Raw genomic sequence first — 22,290 nt, 5'->3', positions numbered from 1 at the left:
CAATATCTCGCCGAGATCTCCAAGATCTCGGATCTTGGTCGAGATCTCGGTTTGACATAGGAAAATGCCCATCTAGGTCCTTTATATGAGTGCCAGATCTCGAGATCTTGCTGGAAATTCTTGGTAAACAGACACCTATCTATGCTAGGAACCAAGACAGACAAGACAAACACTTATTTATGCCTAATATCATTTAAGTAAATGTTTTTGTATTTCATTTATTTAAGATATTATTCATAAATAAGCAAATACCCCCCTATTTGAATCCAATAAAAATAGTGAAAAAATCAATTTCCAAAAGGAAAAAAAGTCAACCCCCCAGTTCAAGAACAAAAATTGGATTTTCGGCGGTAGGTGCAATTTTCAACTTTCTAATGCTGGGGTTTTTCTCAAATCTAAAAATTCCGTAAATCTTATTATGGTAAAACATTGCTAAAAACCAAAAGTGCGATAAAATATTCATTTGTTTTGATGTCCAAAAAACTATTTTCATTCAGAGCTGTAAAAGGACCAGAATAAATCCAGTCTCCTTACCAAAGCCATAGAGCAAGACTGAAAACAGTCATACTCAAAGGAGGGTGGAAAAACATTACATCACGAATAGGAAACAAAAGGCTGCCATCAATATTAAGAAATTTGTGACCATACCTCAATGCCGGTTCTTCCCTTTAACACTCTTTCTTTGTCAATGCCCCAAGACAAGCACTGGGTATTTCTCCTTCCTTCACGATCAGTTGAAAATATATCCGGGTCATCTTTTCCAATCTCCAAAACCCACTTGGGAAGGGAGATCAGCATCTCACCAGGAACATTTGCTTCACACTCATGAAATGCCATAACAACCTGCAGAATTAAAAGAATGACTCCATAAACCCATTCAACCACTTGCACCAAAAAAGGAACCAAAGCAAATCATATATTTCTAATTTCCCGGTAGCCACCATCATGCACAAGGATGTAGCATAGATCATGGATTACCTTGTATGTGTTAAGCAAATTCACATCAATGACCACTATAATGCACATAGTTGTCAAGGTGTAGCCTACGCGTTAGCAAGGTTTAAAGTATCGGTATTGGGTATCGTATCGGTCTGGCAATTTTCAGAGACGTATCGTATCGTATCGGAGATACATATCGATCGGTCCAGAAACGCATGAAAATGATCAAAATACACATGGAAGTACATTTTTTGACACAAAAAACAATATAAACAAGCAATATATGTCATATATCATGCATATACACTAAGAATTGTGAATAATGTATAACCAGACAAGTGCGGCACTTCTAAATTGTTATAAAAGATGAGATTTCTTACATGCAGAGTCACTCTATTGCCATGAAGAATGTCGGGGTGGATCAAACTCATGTCTGTAAGGGTCTTCAAGAATAAGAACAACTAGGATGGTGTTGTGTACTGACTGAACATAAGCATAATACTGACCCTTAAGGAATCCATTTTTGGTTTTGGGTGAAAAATGGTGGATTTGAGTTCAAATCTTTGCAAATGTGTACAAAGCATGCATCTAATAGTTAGTTGAACCTATTCTCCTTGAATCATAGCAACAAAAAAAAGAGAACTAAAATGCAAGATCTGAAGCAAAAGATCAAGTTTTTTGAAAAAAACCTACCTTTTCCCTTTTGAAGTGTCGAGTATGTCTTGTATTCCAAGGATTCGAGTGCGATGTGGATCTGAACCAACTCGACATATTTTGTGGCGTGACCCGAAGGGAGAAAAAGTTGAGATTTAGTATCGGCCCAACCCATAGCAAGTGAACAAATCTCTCTGGGGGGGTTAGGCCCCCAAAAATTTTTTTAGGGGTTCTGGTTAGTGTTTGGTGTAAAATATGAAAAAGACATGTGTATCGATATGTATCGACCGATACATATCGATACGGACTGATACATTTTAAAAAATAATAAAAATTTGAAAACAGTTCGTATCAGCTGTATCGTATCGTATCGACATGTATCGGTCGATACATTGTTTTTTAAAACAAAATAGATACGTATCGGTATGTATCATATCGACACTAACCGATACCGAGCAGTATCAGCCGATACGCACCGATACTTTAAACCCTGGGCGTTAGAGCCTTCTTGGGTCCAAGGCAACAACATGCCTTTTTTTTTGGGTGAATAACAATGTCATTACCAAAAGCAAGGAGACCAGGGGTTGCAAAGGGGAAGAATATACAAGCTAAGGCAAAAGCCGAAAACATCGCACCCACATTAGAAGGAGTGGGGGGATACAATAGGTTACAATGTGTCTATTTTTAGGAGAATCAATACATCTAAAAGGGATCACAGACAATTTGCTTCTGATGTCAAAGGAGATGAAGTCCCAAATCTGCTGGAAAGATGTGGAGTTGAAAGCTCATCTTCTAAGGTTACACTTCAACCAAATATGGTGAATGGCCGCTCCAAAAGCAAGTTTCCCCACATGGTTGCAAAACAGAGGAGCCTCCAAATGTCATGTCAACCCAAATCCACTAATCTTGGAAAGGAAAAAATCAATCTATAGGCTGGCCAGCAGCGAGCCAGACGCGAGGACCAAATCCTGGAGGAGAAAGGACAGCTAAAAAAGAGGTGGTCAACATCCTCAAAGGCATTCCAACATAGGATACAAGAGGGAGCTACAGGGATATTCCGATGGAGGAGGAAAGACTACGTTGGAAGGCAAGATCTAAGGGCCCTCCAAACAGTGAAGCTGTGGCGAGGGATATGAGAGGGAAACCAAACCAATTAGCGTCAAGTGACAATCTGCCCACGAGTCTTGATAAGATCCCAAGCAGATTTCAAGCTGAATAGACCTCTAAAGGAAGCAGCCTAGGAGATCAGGTCACCCCCGCCGGAGGGTCTCCTAGAAATGCCCAGGAGGGCAGACAAAATATTGTCCAAGTTTGAGGGGGAGGGGGGGAAGAGGAGGGGGGCAAGCATCTCCCTGAATAATATCTGAAACCATAGCAACCCTGTCATAACCCAAACTTTAGATAGCTGTATCCCCAGCCGAGTGAAAGAGGATGCCAAGAGGGTGTCAATGGTCCAACCAAAGCTTAGTGGAAGCACCGTCATCAATCAGAGAAATGATAGAACCATGAGCAAGGGGCCTAAGCTTCAGAATCATTCTCCAGACCCAAGAGGCGTCAGAGGTTAGATGAACTGACCAAATAGAGTCTTTACAAAGATGTCTAGAATAAACCTAGTCAACCCAAATACTCTTCTGTTTAGAAGCTAACTTCCAGATCAACTTGAGAACCTCGGCATGTTGATGTCTTTATCCGCCTAAGCCCCCAACCACCCTCAGCTTTAGGGAGATAGACTGAGTCCCAGGAAATGGGATAGAGGCTAAAGCAGTCTGATCCTTTCCATAGGAAAGAACACTTAAGAGCTTCAAGCTTCACAATAACAGAATGAGAGAGACCAAAAATACCAGACCAGTAAAGGTAGGTAGCCTGAAGAACCAATCTGATCAGCACAAGATGGCCCACATACGAAAGTAACTTGCCCTTCCAAAGCTGGAGCTTCTTACGCATAAAGTCAAGCATAGGGGTGCAATGGTGAGCCGTCAATCTAGAGGGGATCAAAGGCAGCCCAAGATATTTGACCGAAAGAGACCCAATAGAGAAACCAGATAACTCCTTCAAGCAGGACTAAAGTTCTTCAGAAACCCCAGATAGGAACAGGAGGGACTTTGAGAGGTTTATGGAGAGCCCGGACAGGCACTCAAATTGCCTTAAACAGGACATAGCAGACTGAACAGAAAGAGGATTGGCCTTAAAGAAGAGCATAAGGTCATCAGCAACGGCAAGGTGGGAGAGGTTTAAAGCCTTACATTTGGGGAGGGGACTAATGAGGTGCTGCTCTGTTACCTATTGGATACTTCTGGTTCTGGAGAGAGTTTCAAGGGCTAAGGTGAAAATGAAAGGGGAGAGGGGGCAGCCCTGACGAATACCTGCAGGGCTGCCATTGACAAGCATTGAGAAATGGGGAGAGGAAATGCAATAGTAAACCCAATTAATTAAAATGGGGGAAAAGCCATTTTGTGCAAGACATTGACTATGAAATCCCATCTCAAGGAGTCAACGGCTTTTATTTTCCTATCAAAACCTCTCACAATCTCATGGCAAAGGAGGATGTTGTCAGAGATAGAACAACCAAGGACAAAAGCTGATTGATTATCACTGACAAAGGAATCAACAACTAACTTGAGCCTATTGGCCAAGACTTTGGAAATGAATTTATAGAAGATTGCAAAGGGCAATAGGACGGAAGTCAGACATGGAAGAGCCACCTTCTTTCTTGGGGATGAGGCAAGGTTCTAAATCTCAATTTCGAGGCCGGTTTCGACCCTGGCCGAAACCAAGATTTCCCAGGTTTCGACCAAAACCTGGTCGAAACCTGGTATTTTCTGGGCAAAACTCGACATGTCATGTGCTGTCAAAACTGGTCGAAACTTCCGAAATGTGCGAAATAAGGTCGAAACTTGGTACGAGGCACTATCACCTCAAGGTTTCGTCTCAGTTTCTTGCAAAACCGAGATTTAGAACCATGGATGAGGCAACAAAATGCCTTGCTTGATGCAAGAAAGACAACCGCCTTGGTGTCCCCTTTGACGCCTAAGTATTGCCTTGTGGCCTTGCGGCCTTGTGATAGCATGTCTTATATAATATCATTTTCTGACACTTAACAAATTTACGTTGGGTTATGGTTATTGCTTTGCTTTTTTATAAATATACTTATATTATATCCTATGCTTTGTTTACCATATGTTGATTTTTTCTTATTAGGTGCATAATTATATCATATTGCATTGATATATGGCTTCGATGTTGCATAAATTATCATTGCTATATTACATATACTGCACACCTAGGGTGCCCCTCCAAAGCCTTGAGTCGCCTAAACAACTATGATAATGCAATTTGGTTACAGATTTCTGATGCCTGAGGCAACGATAAACAAATATTAGATTGAGGATATTGTCAAGAACATGAAACTCACCAAAAATGAGTAACATGTACATGCCTAATTTACCACAAGCTTGTAAATCATATGGATGAGACTAATTTGAAATAAGAAAATATCAATCAACAATATTCTGAAGAAGTTACCTGCAATTTCAGCTTGAGTTCTCGGATGATGTTAAATAGTTCTCTGTACCCAGACCATATGTATTTCTGCGGGCTCCAGCCTTCAACAATACCCCACCAACAATATACAACTATACCATCCACGTGTAAACACTTTAATTGCCTCAACTCCTGTCTAACGCCTTCTGGATCCACCAACTGGCAGAAATTGTTGATAACACCAGTCTGCCACAACAGCAGTCAAGGTTTAAAGATATATTCAGCAGAATCAGAAACATCAACTTGAGATATATGCACTGGAAGTACAAATTAGGAGAGCATCCTACATATAACAAAGTACCACCAAAATCAGCCACTTACAGTGAGCATCACATAGACAGGAATATATGGAGTTCCAGTAAAATTGTTCTCATGTTCCTCAGCATGGACATCTCTTATAAGCTGACCAATCAATCACATAATCAAATGTCATCACATGGTAAACTAGAGAGAAAATACTTCATCAGATAATACTCCAAAGTAGACAAAACAGTTAAGATATATGTATCATCAACCAGTGTATAATAAACAGAAAACGCAGGAATCACAAATTTTGAGGGACCTAAAGCAAAATACCTAACTATATCAAGAACCTTTGTATGAAGAGGGTATCAATTGCATCCAAAGTCCTTGTCCAAAGGGGAAATAGAGTTTCATGCTTGTCCCAAGAAAGAAGAAATCACATCAAAACTTTTGAGCAGACAAAACACAAGGATCATCTTGTACTTTCCAAATTCAAATTGATTCAGAGGTTTTGCTTCTTCAACCATAAATTACATAGAGCATCCTTGGCAGTTCACAAGAGCTCTGTAACTTGGTGCATAGGATGTAAACGGAAATTCCAAAGTAATGTACCGGTTACCTAATTAGAATCTGATTGGTATACACATAGTCTGAACTTATCCAATATCTAGAAGACACTTCATTCAAATATGTCAAAATGTGCGGTCAAAAATTCAGATATCTGGATTTAAATAAATCCGATTAATTTTTATTACAACAAATATTAGAACATAAAGAGATGAGAATAACTTCTTGTCACCTAAGTGATAAACTAACAAGTTATAACTTATAACCTTACTTTTTTGCCCCTTGCCTTATTCCCCGAAAGTTATTTAATGTAGGGGTAAAAATGTAAAATGGGGTTTTCAAAAAGTTTGAAAGTCATTTATTGCAGGTCCTATTTGAAAATCCCTTTTTACTCCTGAATTAAATAACTTTCGGGAAGGAATAAAACTAGGGACAAAAAGTAAGATTAAAACTTACAATCTTGTTGTAACCAACCTTAGTTACAAGTTTACAACAAGATTTTTCCTAAAGAGATACATGATTATTTCAAGTATATAAAAATATAAATAAACATTAAATTTACTAAACATGTCTAGCATAATTATTAATTGTCTATGATTTTAAATTTTTTTTGAGTGGATATTTTCAAACTACATCGATTCCTGAATTTGTATCAAATATCCAATTATCTACGTGAATAAATAATAAATGAATATGAAACTGGGTTGATTCCAGATTTTCAGCTATCCATTTCTATTCTTACTAATGAGTTTCCTTCAGCACAGGGTTCAAAAGAATGGAATCGGCACAAGAATAGGTCGCTGCAGATTCCAATCCAAATCAGAAAGAATCAGCCTGAAAAGGCCACAAAATCCCGATTCCTCGAACCCTGCTTCTGCACGACATCTTCTTACACTCCATTGGATGCCAATAGAGTGAGGGAAAGTGGTTTTTGTTTTCAAGTGAAGATTTCCTTATAAGGATCCCTCACTACAGTAAAAATGGATTTGTTCAAAAAATTAACAGTTCAGCCACCATAAGCTCTTGATATGGATCGTCAATGCAAAAGTATAACCATGTGTCTGTCATCCAACTCCTCAAGTCAATGGAAACATCTACCCGACAATAGAATCAGAAAGAAGAAGAAGCTAGCCAAAGTAATAAAGACCGCTCCTTCATTAGATTCTGTGAAGCATTTCTAGCACTTCCATTTGTTCCTGTAATTCCTATTGATGTTAATTTGCTGTTTTTGCAGACTTGTAATCGAGGTCAGGTTGAGGGATCCTAGGAGATCTAGTATTCTGTTCATTTTTTGCCAACTAGCAAGATTAAAATTATTAGTCGGATTAATAATATGCCCTAATAGATTGGAGAAAAGAAAACACAACAGGAAAACACATTGTGACGGGGAACTTTCCTAATCTGATTTGAAGTTTACGAGGCACCAGAAAAGGAAAAGGAAAAAAAAAGGGAAAGGGCCAAAAAGCAATATGGGCTGGATAGCTAGCCCATAAACTACCCTTTATGTCAGTCATGAGGAAATTGCAACAAACTTCCATCCTTCTTTGGATTTCTTACAGTACGGTGATCCCATCATTAGAGCCACATTTGAATGGGATTCTGATCCTAGGATTCTATGATTCTGAAGGGATCCTCGAATCTATATTTATATCTGTCTCCAAGAATCCACAAAAAATTCCAGATACTTGGATTTACAAAGCACCCTCAAGAATCATGTGAGTGATTTTCCGATTCCAGAATAAGGCATATTCTCATGTTCAATTCCAAAATTATGGTGGTAGAATCCACTCAAATGTGAAGCTCAACCACCCGATTCTGCAATTCTTCTTATCCTGGATCCTGGTCCAGAACCCAGACTTAGAGTCCCACCCATAAAATTTTCTTGATCAACTAAATCAAGATTTTCATTTTCCTTTTTCTTAGGCTTCCAAACATTGGGCATCTGTTCTAAAATTAGCTCCATTTTGCTCATCTTAGACCATCAAGTCTCCATTTGACTACAATGCAATTTCTCTGAATAACTGTGAAAACCCTATCTATCATTTGTTTCAACTTTTGGTGCCTAGCTGTACTACCATTAAATACAATTGAATCACATTATTCCATTTTTTGTCACAACCAGATCATTACATATTAGGAAGACATTGTTCAGTAACAGCAATACAGCATAGCTTGTGTATTTAGGCCAAAGTTATTATGGATACAGAATTCTAAGGATATGGTTAAGATTGACATCCACTGTAAGGAAAAACAATTCAAAAAAAAGTACCTATGGTTCCAAAAATGAATAATCATTTGGGTGCAATAAGATCATTACAACCACAAACCATTACCTGATCAGCCTCCAAACACTCTGGGGAGTTGATGGAGCTGACAGTGGTATATTTCTCTCTCTTTGTATCCCTATCCACAACAATAACAGAATCAAGGGATGCTGGTGATAAACTCTCATCAATTCTGAAAACGGATGGCTGGCAGTCCAACGATGCTTTAGTGGAGCAGTTTTTCAGAGGACTAGCAGACAGATGGCTTTCACCAGACCTAACAGGAAACGGTGCCTGCAGACAGAAGATTTGTAATATTCCACCTTGTGACAAATTACAGACAAAATAATTCAATATGTAATTGTAATAAAGCTCATAAGCGCATGAATCTTAGTGCTGTAAGCCTATAATAGTTTTTCAACTCTTCCCCACCCCTTTTTTCAAAAAATGGCTAAGTTTTATAAGCTTGGAATCACATACAAGAGTAAAACCCAGACAGAATAAAGCAAAGCCTTCAGCAACTGACCATCCAAAAGTAGAATCTTCACCTTGTGGTACCAAAACCCTGAAAACTTTTTTTATGTCGGACACTACAAGACAACGGTATGGATATGGAAAATGTGTCACATCCTCCAACTCTGAAAACCTTTTTATGGTCAGTGTACCCATTTTTTGCACATGCACATGCATACAAGATGTTTGTGAATTTGTATTATAAGTCCATGCCCTTATAACTTCACAGATTGTCGATTTTGAGCATACTAATAACTTTGGATATCTATGCCACATTGTAAAACTTCTCAATGACATACTGATGCAGGAACACTTCCTTAGACCAGGCTGAACCTGTTTGAGAGCCCCAACCGAGAACTGGACCCAAGTTGAGATTTGGGTCTAGTAGGATATTAATAGTTTATATATATATATATTTGGACTTATCTTGTACTCTTTTGTTTTACTTAGGCAATGTAGTGGGGTAGAGTTCCATTACCTTTTTAGTCTTAGAATTTGATTCCATTATAGTTTTAGATTGGGTTAGGAGTCTTTTATATTTTTCTTTATATATATGCAAGCAATGTATCCAACAACTCAGATTTTGGTAATAGAATGAAATTGGAAGTTGTTTGAAGAAGCCTGAGTGGCTTGTGTGACCATCCCCCCCCCCTCTTTCTCTCTCATCTCTTCTTCTTTCTCTCACCTTCCCCTGCGAGATCACTTTTTCTTCCCTCCTTTATTCCTTATTCTTCTTCTTTTCTCAAGTCTGAACTCCTCTTTCCCCTTTGTTCTTTACTAATTCTCTTATAATGATAAAACTGTTATCAGAAGGCCAGTGGCAAGAGGAGACTGTGTTTCTTGGTCCTCAAACAGTTCTTGCTCCTTCTCTTCCAAAGCAGCTTGGAACTTTATTCGTTTGAAAGGCCCTTTGGTCCCCTGGCAAAAGCTTCTTTGGTTCAAGCATCACATTCCTCGACATTGCTTCACGGCTTGGAGAGTCTTCAACAACTGCCACCCTACTCAAGCCTTTCTCCGTAGCCATCAGATCCCAGTGCCCTCTGCTTGCTGCCTTTGTTGGAACAATGATGAAGACTCGAACCATCTTTTCTTTGAGTGCCCTACAAAAAATGCAATCTGGAAAGGCATTCTTATCAAATGCTGGCCCTCCCAAAGAAGAATTCTCCCTTTCTCCCGATAATGGGTTTGGATTGACAAGACCTTTGCAGGCTCCACTCTCTGTGAATGCGTCGGGAAGATGGCTTTCTGTGCAACTCTCAACCATATTTGGATGGAGCGCAATATTAGGAAATGGACGTCCAATCCTCGATCTTTCAAAAAGATTTGGGATTCCATCTCCTTTGAAATTAGTGCAAAGTTATCACTTGTTCTTCCTTCTCAGTGTTCCGATACCCCAAGGAACAGGCTCATTGTTGATTCCTAGGGTCTTACAAATGTTTCTTTTGTTGCTTCAGCCTCCCTTAGCTAAGGCTTTGGCTGGCTGTCTTTTCCTTCCCCCTTTTTGGGGTCTCCTGTAATTCTTTTTTCTCTTGCCTTTTGGTAATGAATTTATTTATTCACCCAAAAAAAAAAAAACTGTTGCAAAAGAAGAGAGATTTGTATCTTGGATTCACTCCAAGAATTGTAGAGTCACTCATGCTGCAGAAAAAGAGAATAATCTCACAAGTTCCAAATACTTTCACTGTCTTCCAATAATGAGTACAAAGGGCCTCATAACATTACACAACAACATCTCAAAGATAATGTCAACTCATGCAGGTGTGATACACTCCGACCCACACTCTCGGCTGGCCTGAGAGTCCTTGTCTACCTCCTCGCTGAGTGTCGGCCATCTTGGCTAGCCTCCCTGGTATGATGCCGCCATCTCCCAGGCTTTCCTCTCCTCTGCCCTCATCCTCTCCCCTGCCTTCATCTCCAACCCCAGTTGCCCCACCTCCTTCCCAGTGGAGTGCCCTCTTCAGTCATGCTCCTGCACCGATGAGAGGTCTTCCTCGCCACTTCATTGCACCCTCGTTAGGAAATTGAAAATAGCCCACTGTCCCCCTGGTTTATTAGATGATGAAGTCAAGCTTTGGGACAATTGCCTGGTTGGTCATTTCAGTTGGTCCAGGCCTCCATTTCATATTGTCAAGCTCTCGATAACTAAACAATAGAGAGCCCAAGGGAACCTCGACATCTTCCTTGTGGACACTGGATTCTTTGTTTTCAAGTTCTCAAACGAGCATGACAAACTGCGTACTCTTGAAGGTGGTCCGTGGCAAGTGGTGAAGAAGCCCACCTTAAGAAGAGAAACTACTATCTTAGAGAACCAATGGAAGCCATTTACTTACTCAAGAGGCTCATAGAAAGATTTAGAGTTTGCAAGAAGGACCTATTTATGGTCTTTATTGACCTAGAAATAGAGTATGACAGAGTCCCTAGAGAATTAATATGGCATGTTCTAGCGAAGAGAAGGGTGTCAACTAAGTATGCAGATATTATTAAAGATATGTATAAGGGCTTGGTTACTAGTGTGAGAACAGTGCATAGTTGTTAAGGCGCCTTGGCGAATCAAGGCGGTCGAGGGGGTTCAAAAACAAGGCGACACCAGAAATCAAGGCGAGAACAAGGCGCCTGGACGTCAAGGCATCGCCCAAGCGACGCCTTGACAACTATGAAACAGTGGGAGGTCAAGGCAGTGATTTCCCAATCACAATTGGGTTACATCAAGGATCGGCTCTAAGCCCTTATTTGTTTGCGCTTATCATGGATGATTTAACCAGGAACATTCAAGAAGAGGTTCTGTGGTGTATGCTTTCTGCTGATGATATTGTTTTCCTAGATGAGAAAAAAACAGAGATTAACGCTAAGTTGGAGTTATGGAGATCAACCTTGGAATCAAGAGGTTTTAAGATAAGTAAATCGATAACAAAGTATATGGTGTGTAACTTTAGCCCCACTAAGAAGTATAATGAAATGGTGAATATTGAGGAGAGAGAGATACCACAGAGTGAGTATTTTAGATATCTGGGGTCAATCTTATATAAAGAAGGTGGTATAGAGGATGATGTTTCACACAAAATTAAAGTGGGATGGATGGAATGGAGAGATGCGTCCGGAGTGTTGTGTGCTCGTAGTATTCCTTTAAAACTTGAAGGAAAATTTATAAGACAGTAGTACGACCGGCTATGATGTATGGGGTGGAATGTTGAGCAGTTAAGAAACGAGATATAGATAAACTAAGTATAGCAGAGATGAAGATGTTGAGATGGATGTGCGATAAAACTAGGAAGGTTAAAGTAAGGAATGACAATATTAGAGCTGAGTTGGGAGTTGCCCCGATATATGATAAGTTACGAGAAAGTCATTTGAGGTGGCATGGTCATGTTCAAAGGAGGCCTTGGGATGCCCCAATACGAAGGAATGACCTGATCCAGATAGAAGGAACCACAAGAAGTAGGGGCAGGCCAACAATGACCCTAGGAGAAGTAGTGAGGAAAGACATGCATAGCTTAGGTCTTGTATCAAGTATGACCTAAAATAAAGTTGAGTAGAGGGCAAGGATCCATGTAGCCGACCCCACTCAGGTGTGATATTGTTGAGTTGTTGTTGATGTTGATATGCTCCTTTCTTTGTATTTTTAATTTTTATTTTCTTTTGGCTTTGAACGGATCCATGTAGCCGACCCCATTTATTTGGGATAAAGCTTAGCAGTTTCTGTTGTTGTTGTTGTTGTTGTTGTTGTGTTATTGTTGTAAATTTCCAGGCAAATATTTTACAGTGAAACAAATGGATCCTTTGCTGAAATAGGAAGTGCATCTGGAAATCACCACCATATGTGCATTTGGGACTTTGAAAGGAGAAAAATAGAAGGGTTGTTGAGAAGAACTCTAAGAGTTTCCCCAGAATATGTGCTGGCATTGAACAATACCTAATTGATTGGTCTTTGGCTTCTAAACAAATTGTCAGGGCAGATCAAAATGGTGTCTCTTCCAGCTGGGTTTCTTTGCTTTTACACTGATGTATTATTTTTCACTTCTATTTTTGTTGGTGATAATAAGAAAAAGGGTGAAAACTATGCCATTACACCCATGAGGGAGGGAAAACCCATTTTGGGCCTTTTTTTTCTTGCACAAAACCTTTGTGATTACTATCCTCATTTTTTTTTTTTGGTGGGGTGGTCGGGGGAATCCTAGACTAGATGGGAACAGAGGAGGTCTCGAACTCGAAGCCTCCTGGGGGCTAAGCTCTACTGCTCTAGCCCCAAGCCAGCTGCGCTAGCAGCTCTCCCCAAATCAATCTAAAGTGAGGAAATCTTTCCTCACTCAATTCATGCAACCTAAATAAAAGAAAACAGGGATTTGAAAAGAATGGAGCACTTCTTTGGGATTTTTTTTCAAAACAGAAGGACCACATTAACATCTTTCTTGTTGAAATGTGCAGTTAGAATTTAACCAAAAAAAAAGTCATTACACAAGTTCAGAAGGCTGATGTGCAGATGTACGCAATAAAAGAGGGGGTTTTTTCCTTCCAATATTTTGCAGGAAAAAATTACCCACAGATACAGTATAATAAGCTACACAATCAAATGTTAGTTTGAAATATCATATAGGAATAGCAAATTGATGTATTGGTTGAAGGAGAAACGATCAAACAAAAAGTAGTCTACAAAAATCAGTAAGAACTCCAACTTGTCAATGTTAACATTAAGTTCAGAAACAAACAAAATCCTGATTCCACAGGCACCAACACAAGGAAAGTCAGGAATTCTCCGACTCCAGTGGAAATAATTCCACAATGACGTGAAATCAGCGACAGCTAAATCCTATATACAATCATTCAAAGTAACCGATTCCAAAACTAACATAAAATACCATTAAATTAGCTTGAAAAGAAGAACAGTCTTCCCTCAATTCAAATATCAATCCAAGTAAAAAAGCAACTGAAAGAGAAACGAAAAACCCAAAAAGCAGAAACTAAAGGAAAGACAAAGAAATATAGGAATATAACCAACCAATTGAGAAGGAGGAGGAGATTGACGATATGTGGTGCCGTCGGGCTCCACAGTCCAACCGGCCTCGCGAGCAAGTGAGGCGAGGACGTCGTTCATGTCGGCACGGGCGGGGAGGGTAAAGTTTCCATACTGACGGAGACCTGCGAGCATGCGACTGGTGATGGCCCGGCGATGACGCTCACGAAGCTTTGTGCGTTCTTTTTCTCTTTCTCTCTCCTTCTTTCCTTTGCCAACGGAGGAGACGCCCACGGCTGCCGCCGCAGCGGCAGTGGCGGCGAAGCCACGGGGACGACGTTGGGGTTGTGGGGGCTGGAGGTGTTGAGAGAAGTGGTCGGAGCTGTGGTCACTGTGTGGGTCAAGATCGTGTTTTACGTTGTTGATGTTGTTGTTGTTCATCTCTATTAATACTAGCTTGCTTATTCTCGTCTTATTCTTCTTCTTCTTCTTCTACTATTACTGCTGCTTCTGCTTCTCTTTGACCCCATAACTCTCTCTCTCTCTCTCTCTCTCTCTCTCTCTCTCCACTGGAGTGTTGAAGAGAACTGTCTTAACAGTAATAGGGAGGGAAAAGGAACAGAAGTAATGGAATGCAATGTTGACAAGAGATACCCAAAAAAAAAATAGAATGTTGAAGAAAGAGAAAACAATAATTTCAAGGAAACCAGGAATATCACAAATACTTTAAAATAAAAAAATAAAAAAATTTGCCCACACTAACAATCCTATCTCTATGTGAGGTTCCATATGGATGATATCATTTTTCAATCCTTCATTTGTTGTAGTGTGTAAATTCCTTCTTACATTGCCTTGCATTGCCTTGTAGGAAAGTTTTTTTATAAAAATAATTTTTTTTTTCATTTGGATTTTTTTTTTATGGGCATTAGATACATATGACTTGTACAACTGGTTGTCGATAACAACTCAGATACCATTCTATATGGTTCTCAAATTTTGTTGGTAGTTAGGGCTAAAAAAACAAGTTGCAATTAGCACCTAAGCAGGGAGGTCGTATGCTGTAGTGTAGACGGATTGTCAAGATCAAGGCAACAGATTGAGTAATGCAACGAGATGTTAAGGGCCAATTAACGATGGGACTTATATGTTTGATATTTTAAAACTAATAAAGCATTTTGATCATGTATGTATAATTAAGAAGTTTAGGATGAGGTTTCTATAGCACATAAATGGGGCAACTAAAAATAGTTAAGCATTTTGTTTTTGAAGAAGGTGTATCTTGAACACTTATTTATTTTAGGGGATGGTTTTCATGCACGGCCGCATAAGGCAGGGAGGAGTTATGATCCGCCGAGCAAGGGGGCATTTGGTCATTTTGACCCCCTATTGTGAGTGGGGGCACGATCATGCGAGTGTGCATAACCATGCATGGAACTTTTTCCCTTTTCTTATTTTACTTAGTTTTTCTTTCATTAAAAAAAATTGTAATTGGTATGCATTCTCCCATTTTTCCCCAAACATCGAGTTTACCTCATATCAATTCAATCTTCTCATGAACCTAAATCATTTGCTAAAACCTCCAATCATTCTTGCTAGAGAGATGCCATGCAGGAAGAAAGAGATGCCTAGGAAAAGAAGAACTAGACTTAATTTATTAATGAATTGAACAATGTAGATTTTTCACACAATGTGAAACTTTATCACTAAAAACAGATATTGTGTGTTAAAAAAGAGTAGTTGTTTTCTAGTTTTTAAGTTATGTTTGATATGCATTGATGTAAATAGATTATGAGTTTAGAATCTATCATTTTCGAATACATTGAAGACGCTTAATTTATATCGAGAATGCATATAAAACATAGCCTAATCTTTCCAAACAATAGGACCGCAAAAAATATAGACCTTCCATATTATTTTGATCCCATCCAACCTATGGTACGGTAGATATTATGACCATACAAAAAAGCCTTCTCAAGTAAGGGTATCAATTTTGGACCAGAACCGAGAATCGCACTAGAACCGGTTCAATAGATTATTAGTCCGATTCCAGATCTACAAATTAGGAAATGGAACAAATTCACATCCTAATCCTATATAATATAAATTCTTAAGACTCAAGGTCATGAGAGCTAGGGTCAAACCTTTTACTTTTTTAGTCTTTCAGTTTTGATTGATACCACTTGTCTCATGTACTATTTTACCAAAGATTTGATTGTAAATTTATAGGTCCATTTGGAAATGCTAATATAAAAATATACCTTAAAATAATTTTACATTATGAGGGTAGTTGCGTTCCTACTTATTAATTAAAACAAAACAAGAGGTAATATAAACTAGTTCTGTAATTTAAGGAAGAAAAAAAATGAAACATATCTCATGTGATTGAAATTAGTGTCTGATTATAATATTATTAAATATATATAGCATGTGTTAGGGAATTTTTTTTTATTTTAATTTTGGACTGCTTGGAACTATTTAGGAACCAAGACTGACCCTACCATTAGTTAATGGTTCTGAATCTCAAGTTTGAAATCGATTAGCTTATTGGTCCGATTCTGATCCTAACCCCCCTAAGGCTGGAACCAGACCGATAGCCCAAAATCAGACCAATTGACACCTCTATTCTTAGGTGAGTCATCTAAGGAACCATCATTCTTGAAAACAATGTTTTTGATACAATACAATAGAAGCAATGGCAATATATGACATGGAACCGTGGACCCCTTAAAAGGGGTCACGCTGGGCTTCAATAGGCTGCATGTCTAGCGGTGGGCTAAGCATCCCACCCACCCAGCTTTTTAAGGGTCTTTTAATTAAATGGATTAGGGATTGGTGGCTATGGTCCATGACTCTTATTCACAATAATTTAGTGCAGAATACTGCTATTAAAAACGAAAAAGTAAGAATGGGACGTCTCCCAATGATCCAGTTAGGAAGGCTTCGCTCAATTAATGTCCCCAAAAATCTACATATGGTAGGTTATTTTTTTCTTTTTTAGGGCACATTGATTGTAAAATTTGTGTCCATGTTATCTGCGTCACATTTGATTTATGTGGTCAGTTTTCAAGACAATCATTAAGTATAACAATGATTATATCAATCTAATCAACATTTGGATAATTAAGTAAAGGGAAAGAGATCGCTGCCTGGGCCTCTAGAGTTTGTACGTGCATGTTGGTCAATGGGAGCACACATGCAAGCATAGCTATGGGCGGGATTTTTGCCTTTCTATGGGGATAATAATGCGGTATTTTTGCACTCTTCTGTGTCTAGGCGCATGAGCCACATGGGCCACATGACCCAGTAGTGTTCTGTTTCCCTTCAAGTAAAAGATCCAATCCACAGAGAGGCAAGAGTACTTTTAGCTTTAAAACTTAAAAGATTAGTTATCCACATGGTCCTCTCTCTATCAAAAGGCACGATTGCCGTGTCACTACTTTGATGATGATATGATCTTTATGTGACATAATTATATTTCATCTCTCCTTAATGTCCTCATCCATTATTGGAATTTTATCATCCTCGCTTCAAATGCTCTAACATGGTCTAAATCTCTGCTTCCCTTTTCCTCATTTTGGTTATCTTAAAAATAGTTCTTATGCTCAAATTGTTATAAAAATCCTCATATTAATTTCTTTGCCTTTATTTTGCTCATATTCTTCTTAATTTCATTTTTAACAAATTTATACATTTTAAAAATTTCTACGTCCTTAGTCTTTTGTCATGTCTTAAAATTAACTTTCTTAGCCTTGATGGTTGCTTAAACCTCATCACCTCACCACCGAGTCTCCCTAAATGAATGATGTTTTCCTTAGATTCGCCTAAGACATCTTTAGTAACCATTAATATAGGTTGTCAACCCGTTCCACATTGTATTAGTATTTTCATCAAAATCCCACCTTCCTTGTTTGATCAATTTATCAATAAATGATTTCAAATTTCTCTTTTTAAGCTCCACCATCATATCCAAAGGTAAATAATCTCACATTTATTACGATTCAACGTTAAGAGACACATATTCATAACTACTAATCCATGTTATGTGGTTAGGCTCTCCCCTGATATAACCTTTAAGTCCTTATAAAACAATCTATCCGTTCCTCTTGTTAAAAAGTAAATCTATTTGACTATTATAATACCCACTTTTGAAGGTAATTAAATGATGCTCTCCCTTTTCAAAGTATATGTTTATTATAGATTATTAAGGTAAATAAAGAATTTATATTTTATCTGTATATTTTCGCTCACTCTCTCTCTTTTTGCAGCCGTATGTTACTTGTTACTGCTTATTTCTTTCTGTAGTAAAGTCCATTTAAGGAGATGAATTCATGGTCCATAATCCACAGTTTTTTGCTTTCGTAAATTATTAGATTTATAGGATGTTATCAGAGCAAAAGTCATAGAGGACTGCTTAAGGTCATTTCATGTGAGGAGGAAAGAGATAGACAGAGATGCTAGCATACCCTACTCCAATGGATCAAAGAACATGTTCCCTTGATTTAAAATCCATTAGCAACCCCCCCACCCACCCTCCTCACAAATATTTGCTAAATGTTTGCTCTTCGAATTAATTTTTTTTCTGATGAAAAAAGAAAAATATATTAAGCTGACAAAAGATTTACATAGAGTTTATGAACAAAAGAGCATAAAATTCACTCTTCGAATTTGATCATATTGATGCGTGTATGATCAATAGGCACAATTGGAGAGATTCACTTGGAGACATACCTGTACACCTTGCCATTAAAGTGCTCTTCTTTAATCAGGCCAAGAATCAATCATGGTTTTTGAGTTAAAACCCCGCCAAGAGCTGCTGAGAGATGGCCAATGTTCATCTCGATAGGTGTATGCTTATGGGCAATAATAAACCATCTAATTATTTCAAAGTAATCTTCCTGGCCATCAATACAAATTCTTAAACTTAATCAAACAAAATCAACTTTTCTCTATGTCGTATAGGTAAATGCATTGAAAAATCTGGAAACATCAAAATGGCGTATAGACATACATGGGAGGGTAAGTGATTGAATTTGAGACTGAAATTTCACACATGGGCCAATCCATATCCTTTTTTATGTATCCCATAGTCAGATTCACAACATAGCATTCCATGTTGCACAATTAAGGGTGCAGACCAGGGAACCTTTCACCATACTTTTTCTTGCTTCTCTTTTTCAAAATTTTTTTTTTTTAAAAATTGCTGGGGTTGCTGGGTGTTAGAAAAACAATGCAACAAAATGGCGATTTGCAGAAGAAAAACAAAAGAAAAGAGAAAGCATACACACAAGACAGATTTTTACGTGGTTCACCCCCAAGAAGGTAGGCTACATCCACGACAAAACGATAGTCCCATATCCACTAATTTTGTGAAGAAAATACAAAATCTCTCTCACACCCCTTTCATCTCTCAAGAGATAACTACTATACATAGATACAATATAGAGTATAATCCTAACCCACGAAAGTACACAATTGTCCCCAGAAGCCCACCTGGTCTGGTTCAGGTTCCGAACCAACATAGGGCGAATTATATATCAAATTGAAGCTTTCGATGAGCTCTTCAGGAATCAGTGCCAATGGCGGTGATGTATGCACTTTTTGGCCCTTCTGGCACGTTTCAAATGCGACACAGCCCGCCAAAGTATCAACAATACTTTCTGGATTAGAACTGAAATCAGGCTTCACCAAACACTGGAGAATATTGATTAATTATAACCAATAACAACATAGTTATTGCTTTCATGAACCAGCTATAGATCTAAATCTGCATCTGCCAAACCAAAAGACCACACACACAAAGAGAGAGAGAGAGAGAGAGAGAGAGAGTCCATGGAATACAGCAGTTGATGAGACTCTCTCCTTGAAAGTCCATGGCATACAGCAGCTGATGAGATTTGCACCTTTAGATCAGCAATATCAACATCATGGCCACCTTTCACCCACTCAACCTGCAAGGAACGAGAGCTGAAGTTTATGCATACATCCATACGACAAAAACAAAAACAGTAAGGTTAGGAATTTTGTTGGAGAGTTACGATTCATCCTAAATTTAAAATGTTTTTTTTTATGGAAAATTCTAGGTGGCCTCAATACTAGGAAGAAACTGTCTCATTTCTTTCAATACCCATTGTGTATGTATTAACATAAAGAAATAGAATCTAATTGGCACATTTTTCTTTCTAGTGAATTTACCAAGAGGATTTGGGCTGCTGGGGCATTAGGCTTGCATGCTGAATCTCTCCAAGCTTTATTTCTATTTAACTTAATTGAATCCTTCCTCTTAAACCTATCTATATTTAAAACTGAGAAGAATGTGATTTTGTCAGTCTCTGCTATTACCATCTAGTATCTACTATATATGGCTGTTTTGTAACCAGTGTATCTTCCACCATCTTAACCCTAATCCCCTTCATATTTTTTTTGGATGAATAAATAAATTCATTACCAAAGGAAAGAAAGGGGGTGGGGTGGGGGGAGAGAGAGAGCGCGTACAAGGGCACAAAGCCATAAATAAATTACAAGGCCCTACCTAAGAGGAGGCTAGGCCTGTAAAAATCAAAAGTCCACATGGGCATAAAGACAAAGAAGGAAGCCCAAGAAAATACAAAAGCCCACAAGAGCAAAGAATCCCAAAAGAAAGAGAAGGGCAGCCAAGTCAATTCCAGGTAGGGAACCACAGACCCTAAACCAACAATCTCAGCACAACTTCGACCAGCCGCCAAGACAAGAATCAGAGCATCACCGGCAAACAAACAGTCGCAGCAGAGGGGTGCTGGCCAAGCGGAGGACCAAGGCCAAGCGGAGGTGACAGCCACGTCGGAGAGGCACCGGCCTTGCAGAAGGCAATGACGAAGCGGCTGCCGGCTGAGCATAGCTTGCAGAGGGTAGACTATGCAGCTGGGAGTAACACGGTGTTAGCCTAGCGAGCCTGGCGGATTAGACTGAAGACTGACCGAGAGGGGCTTGCGGCCAAGCAGCAGCAATCCAAGCGGGCTGGCGACCAAGCAACAACTGAGAGCAATGGCGATTCAAGACGACTAGCGAGGGAGAAGGCGAATGGGGCTGGAGACAAAGAGACGGGCCCGCAGGCCAAGCGAGGAAGGCAGCCAGTGAGCGACCAGGCAGGAGGGTCCCCAACGAGCCTGGATATAGACCTAGTGGAAGGGCGACTTGTGAGGCAGCAAACCAGGCAAGGTAGACGACAGCGAAAACGACAAACCAAGAGGGCTGTCAACAAGCATGACTGCAGACTGAGCAAGGATGATGGCCACTAGCACTACGCTGGTCCAAACGAGAAGACCAAGCTCCAAATCCTGAAGAAGAAGAGGAGAAAGAGGAGGAGGAAGAAAGGGATGGAGAGAAATAGAAGGAGAATGGGGAAGGAGGAGCCCAACCTCACTGCCAGACTCCAAAACCTGATGAAGAAGAGGAAAAAGAAAAGGAGGAGGAAGAAAGGTAGGGTGAGAGGAAGGGAGAATGAGAGAAGGAGAAGGGAGGAAGAAGGGGGGGGGGGGGGAGAGGAGCAGCCAGGGTGCTCCTCAGTGGCGGCGCTGGGTTTTGCTTTCTGTCGCTAGGGTTTTTTCTTCTCTCAAAATGATTAACATAAAACTGGCGTCGCCCGGACTTATCCATACTATTTCTAGATGGGTTTATGATCTAAGGATTTTAAGCCCTGTTATTGCTGAACCTCTTTCACTTGACAATCAATACTTAACCTTGGCTGATTACCAATGGTTATCTTCTATGGATCAACCCATACTTATTTGTGATGGCAGCTTTGACCCTCTTACAGGCGAGGCAAGATGGGCCTCAATCTTATTGTTTCTCAATTTTGTGTGGCATGTATGGACTCTGGCTTTCCAGAATGTGCTCAAGAATCGAAAGCCAAGGGACTACAACAGGAACTACAAGAGGCACAAGAGCAAGGATGGAAAAGCATAGAAGTATGGATTAATTTTCAAGACTTGAAGTGGTTGACACAGGAAAACAGATCATGTTGGCCATGGGAGTTGGTCTCTCTGTAACATGATTCTAATACACTTTCTACTGGGGGTCTGTGTATATTTTAAAAAAGGATAGACAAACAGTTTCTGTGGCTCATCGTGTGGCTAATAGGGTCAGATGTGCTAAACTTAAGGACAAAATTACTTTAGATGTACATTTAGCTTTGTTTCTCTTAAACTTAGTTTTTTTTTTCTTCTTTATCATAACAAAAAAAAGTAAACAAATGAAAGTTGACGCATACATTCATAATATTATTTTAAAAACAAAGGGACCAAAGAAAACAAAAAGGATAAAGAAAAATTCTGTGGTCAGGGGCACCGGTCTGTGGTACCCAGAAGAAGTGGTCATGCCTTGAGAAGACCAGAATCTATATCTGAGTAAGTCCTACCTGAGAGATTATATAAACAAAAAATTTCAAAATGATCAATGACTCTTAACCATCTGATCTATGTGCTACTCCCTACAACTTTTTAAAACCAAGTTTGAACATTTCTTGACTCTGCAACTGAATGATTTATAATGCACTTTTATGTTCATTTATGCTGAATTTTCTCCCACCTAATAGTGGGCCTGATCTTCCTAACATAGGAGAAGTATCATGATATGGGCACCCCAGAC

At 39.2% G+C, this 22,290-nt stretch overlaps 1 protein-coding gene across 2 annotated transcripts in view; it reads right to left on the bottom strand.

The window, feature by feature from the left end:
• The window catches only part of LOC122646140 (beta-amylase 8), a 44,332-nt gene extending 30,173 nt beyond the window's left edge, over positions 1–14,159 (bottom strand). For both annotated transcript variants that reach the window (XM_043839632.1, XM_043839633.1), the window contains exons 1-5: positions 13,714–14,159; positions 8,277–8,501; positions 5,455–5,535; positions 5,116–5,319; positions 649–843 (exon numbers count right to left, since the gene is read on the bottom strand). In XM_043839632.1, the coding sequence (XP_043695567.1) occupies positions 649–843; positions 5,116–5,319; positions 5,455–5,535; positions 8,277–8,501; positions 13,714–14,109 (1,101 nt within the window). In that variant the 5' untranslated portion in view covers positions 14,110–14,159. The remainder of the gene's footprint in view (positions 1–648; positions 844–5,115; positions 5,320–5,454; positions 5,536–8,276; positions 8,502–13,713) is intronic.
• Positions 14,160–22,290: the final 8,131 nt, after the last annotated feature.

This window comes from Telopea speciosissima, chromosome 11, assembly GCF_018873765.1.
Source record: "Telopea speciosissima isolate NSW1024214 ecotype Mountain lineage chromosome 11, Tspe_v1, whole genome shotgun sequence".
NCBI classification, from domain to species: Eukaryota; Viridiplantae; Streptophyta; class Magnoliopsida; order Proteales; family Proteaceae; genus Telopea; species Telopea speciosissima.
The sequence above is the reverse complement of the archived record's forward strand: the minus strand, read 5'-3'. Positions and strand labels throughout refer to the sequence as shown.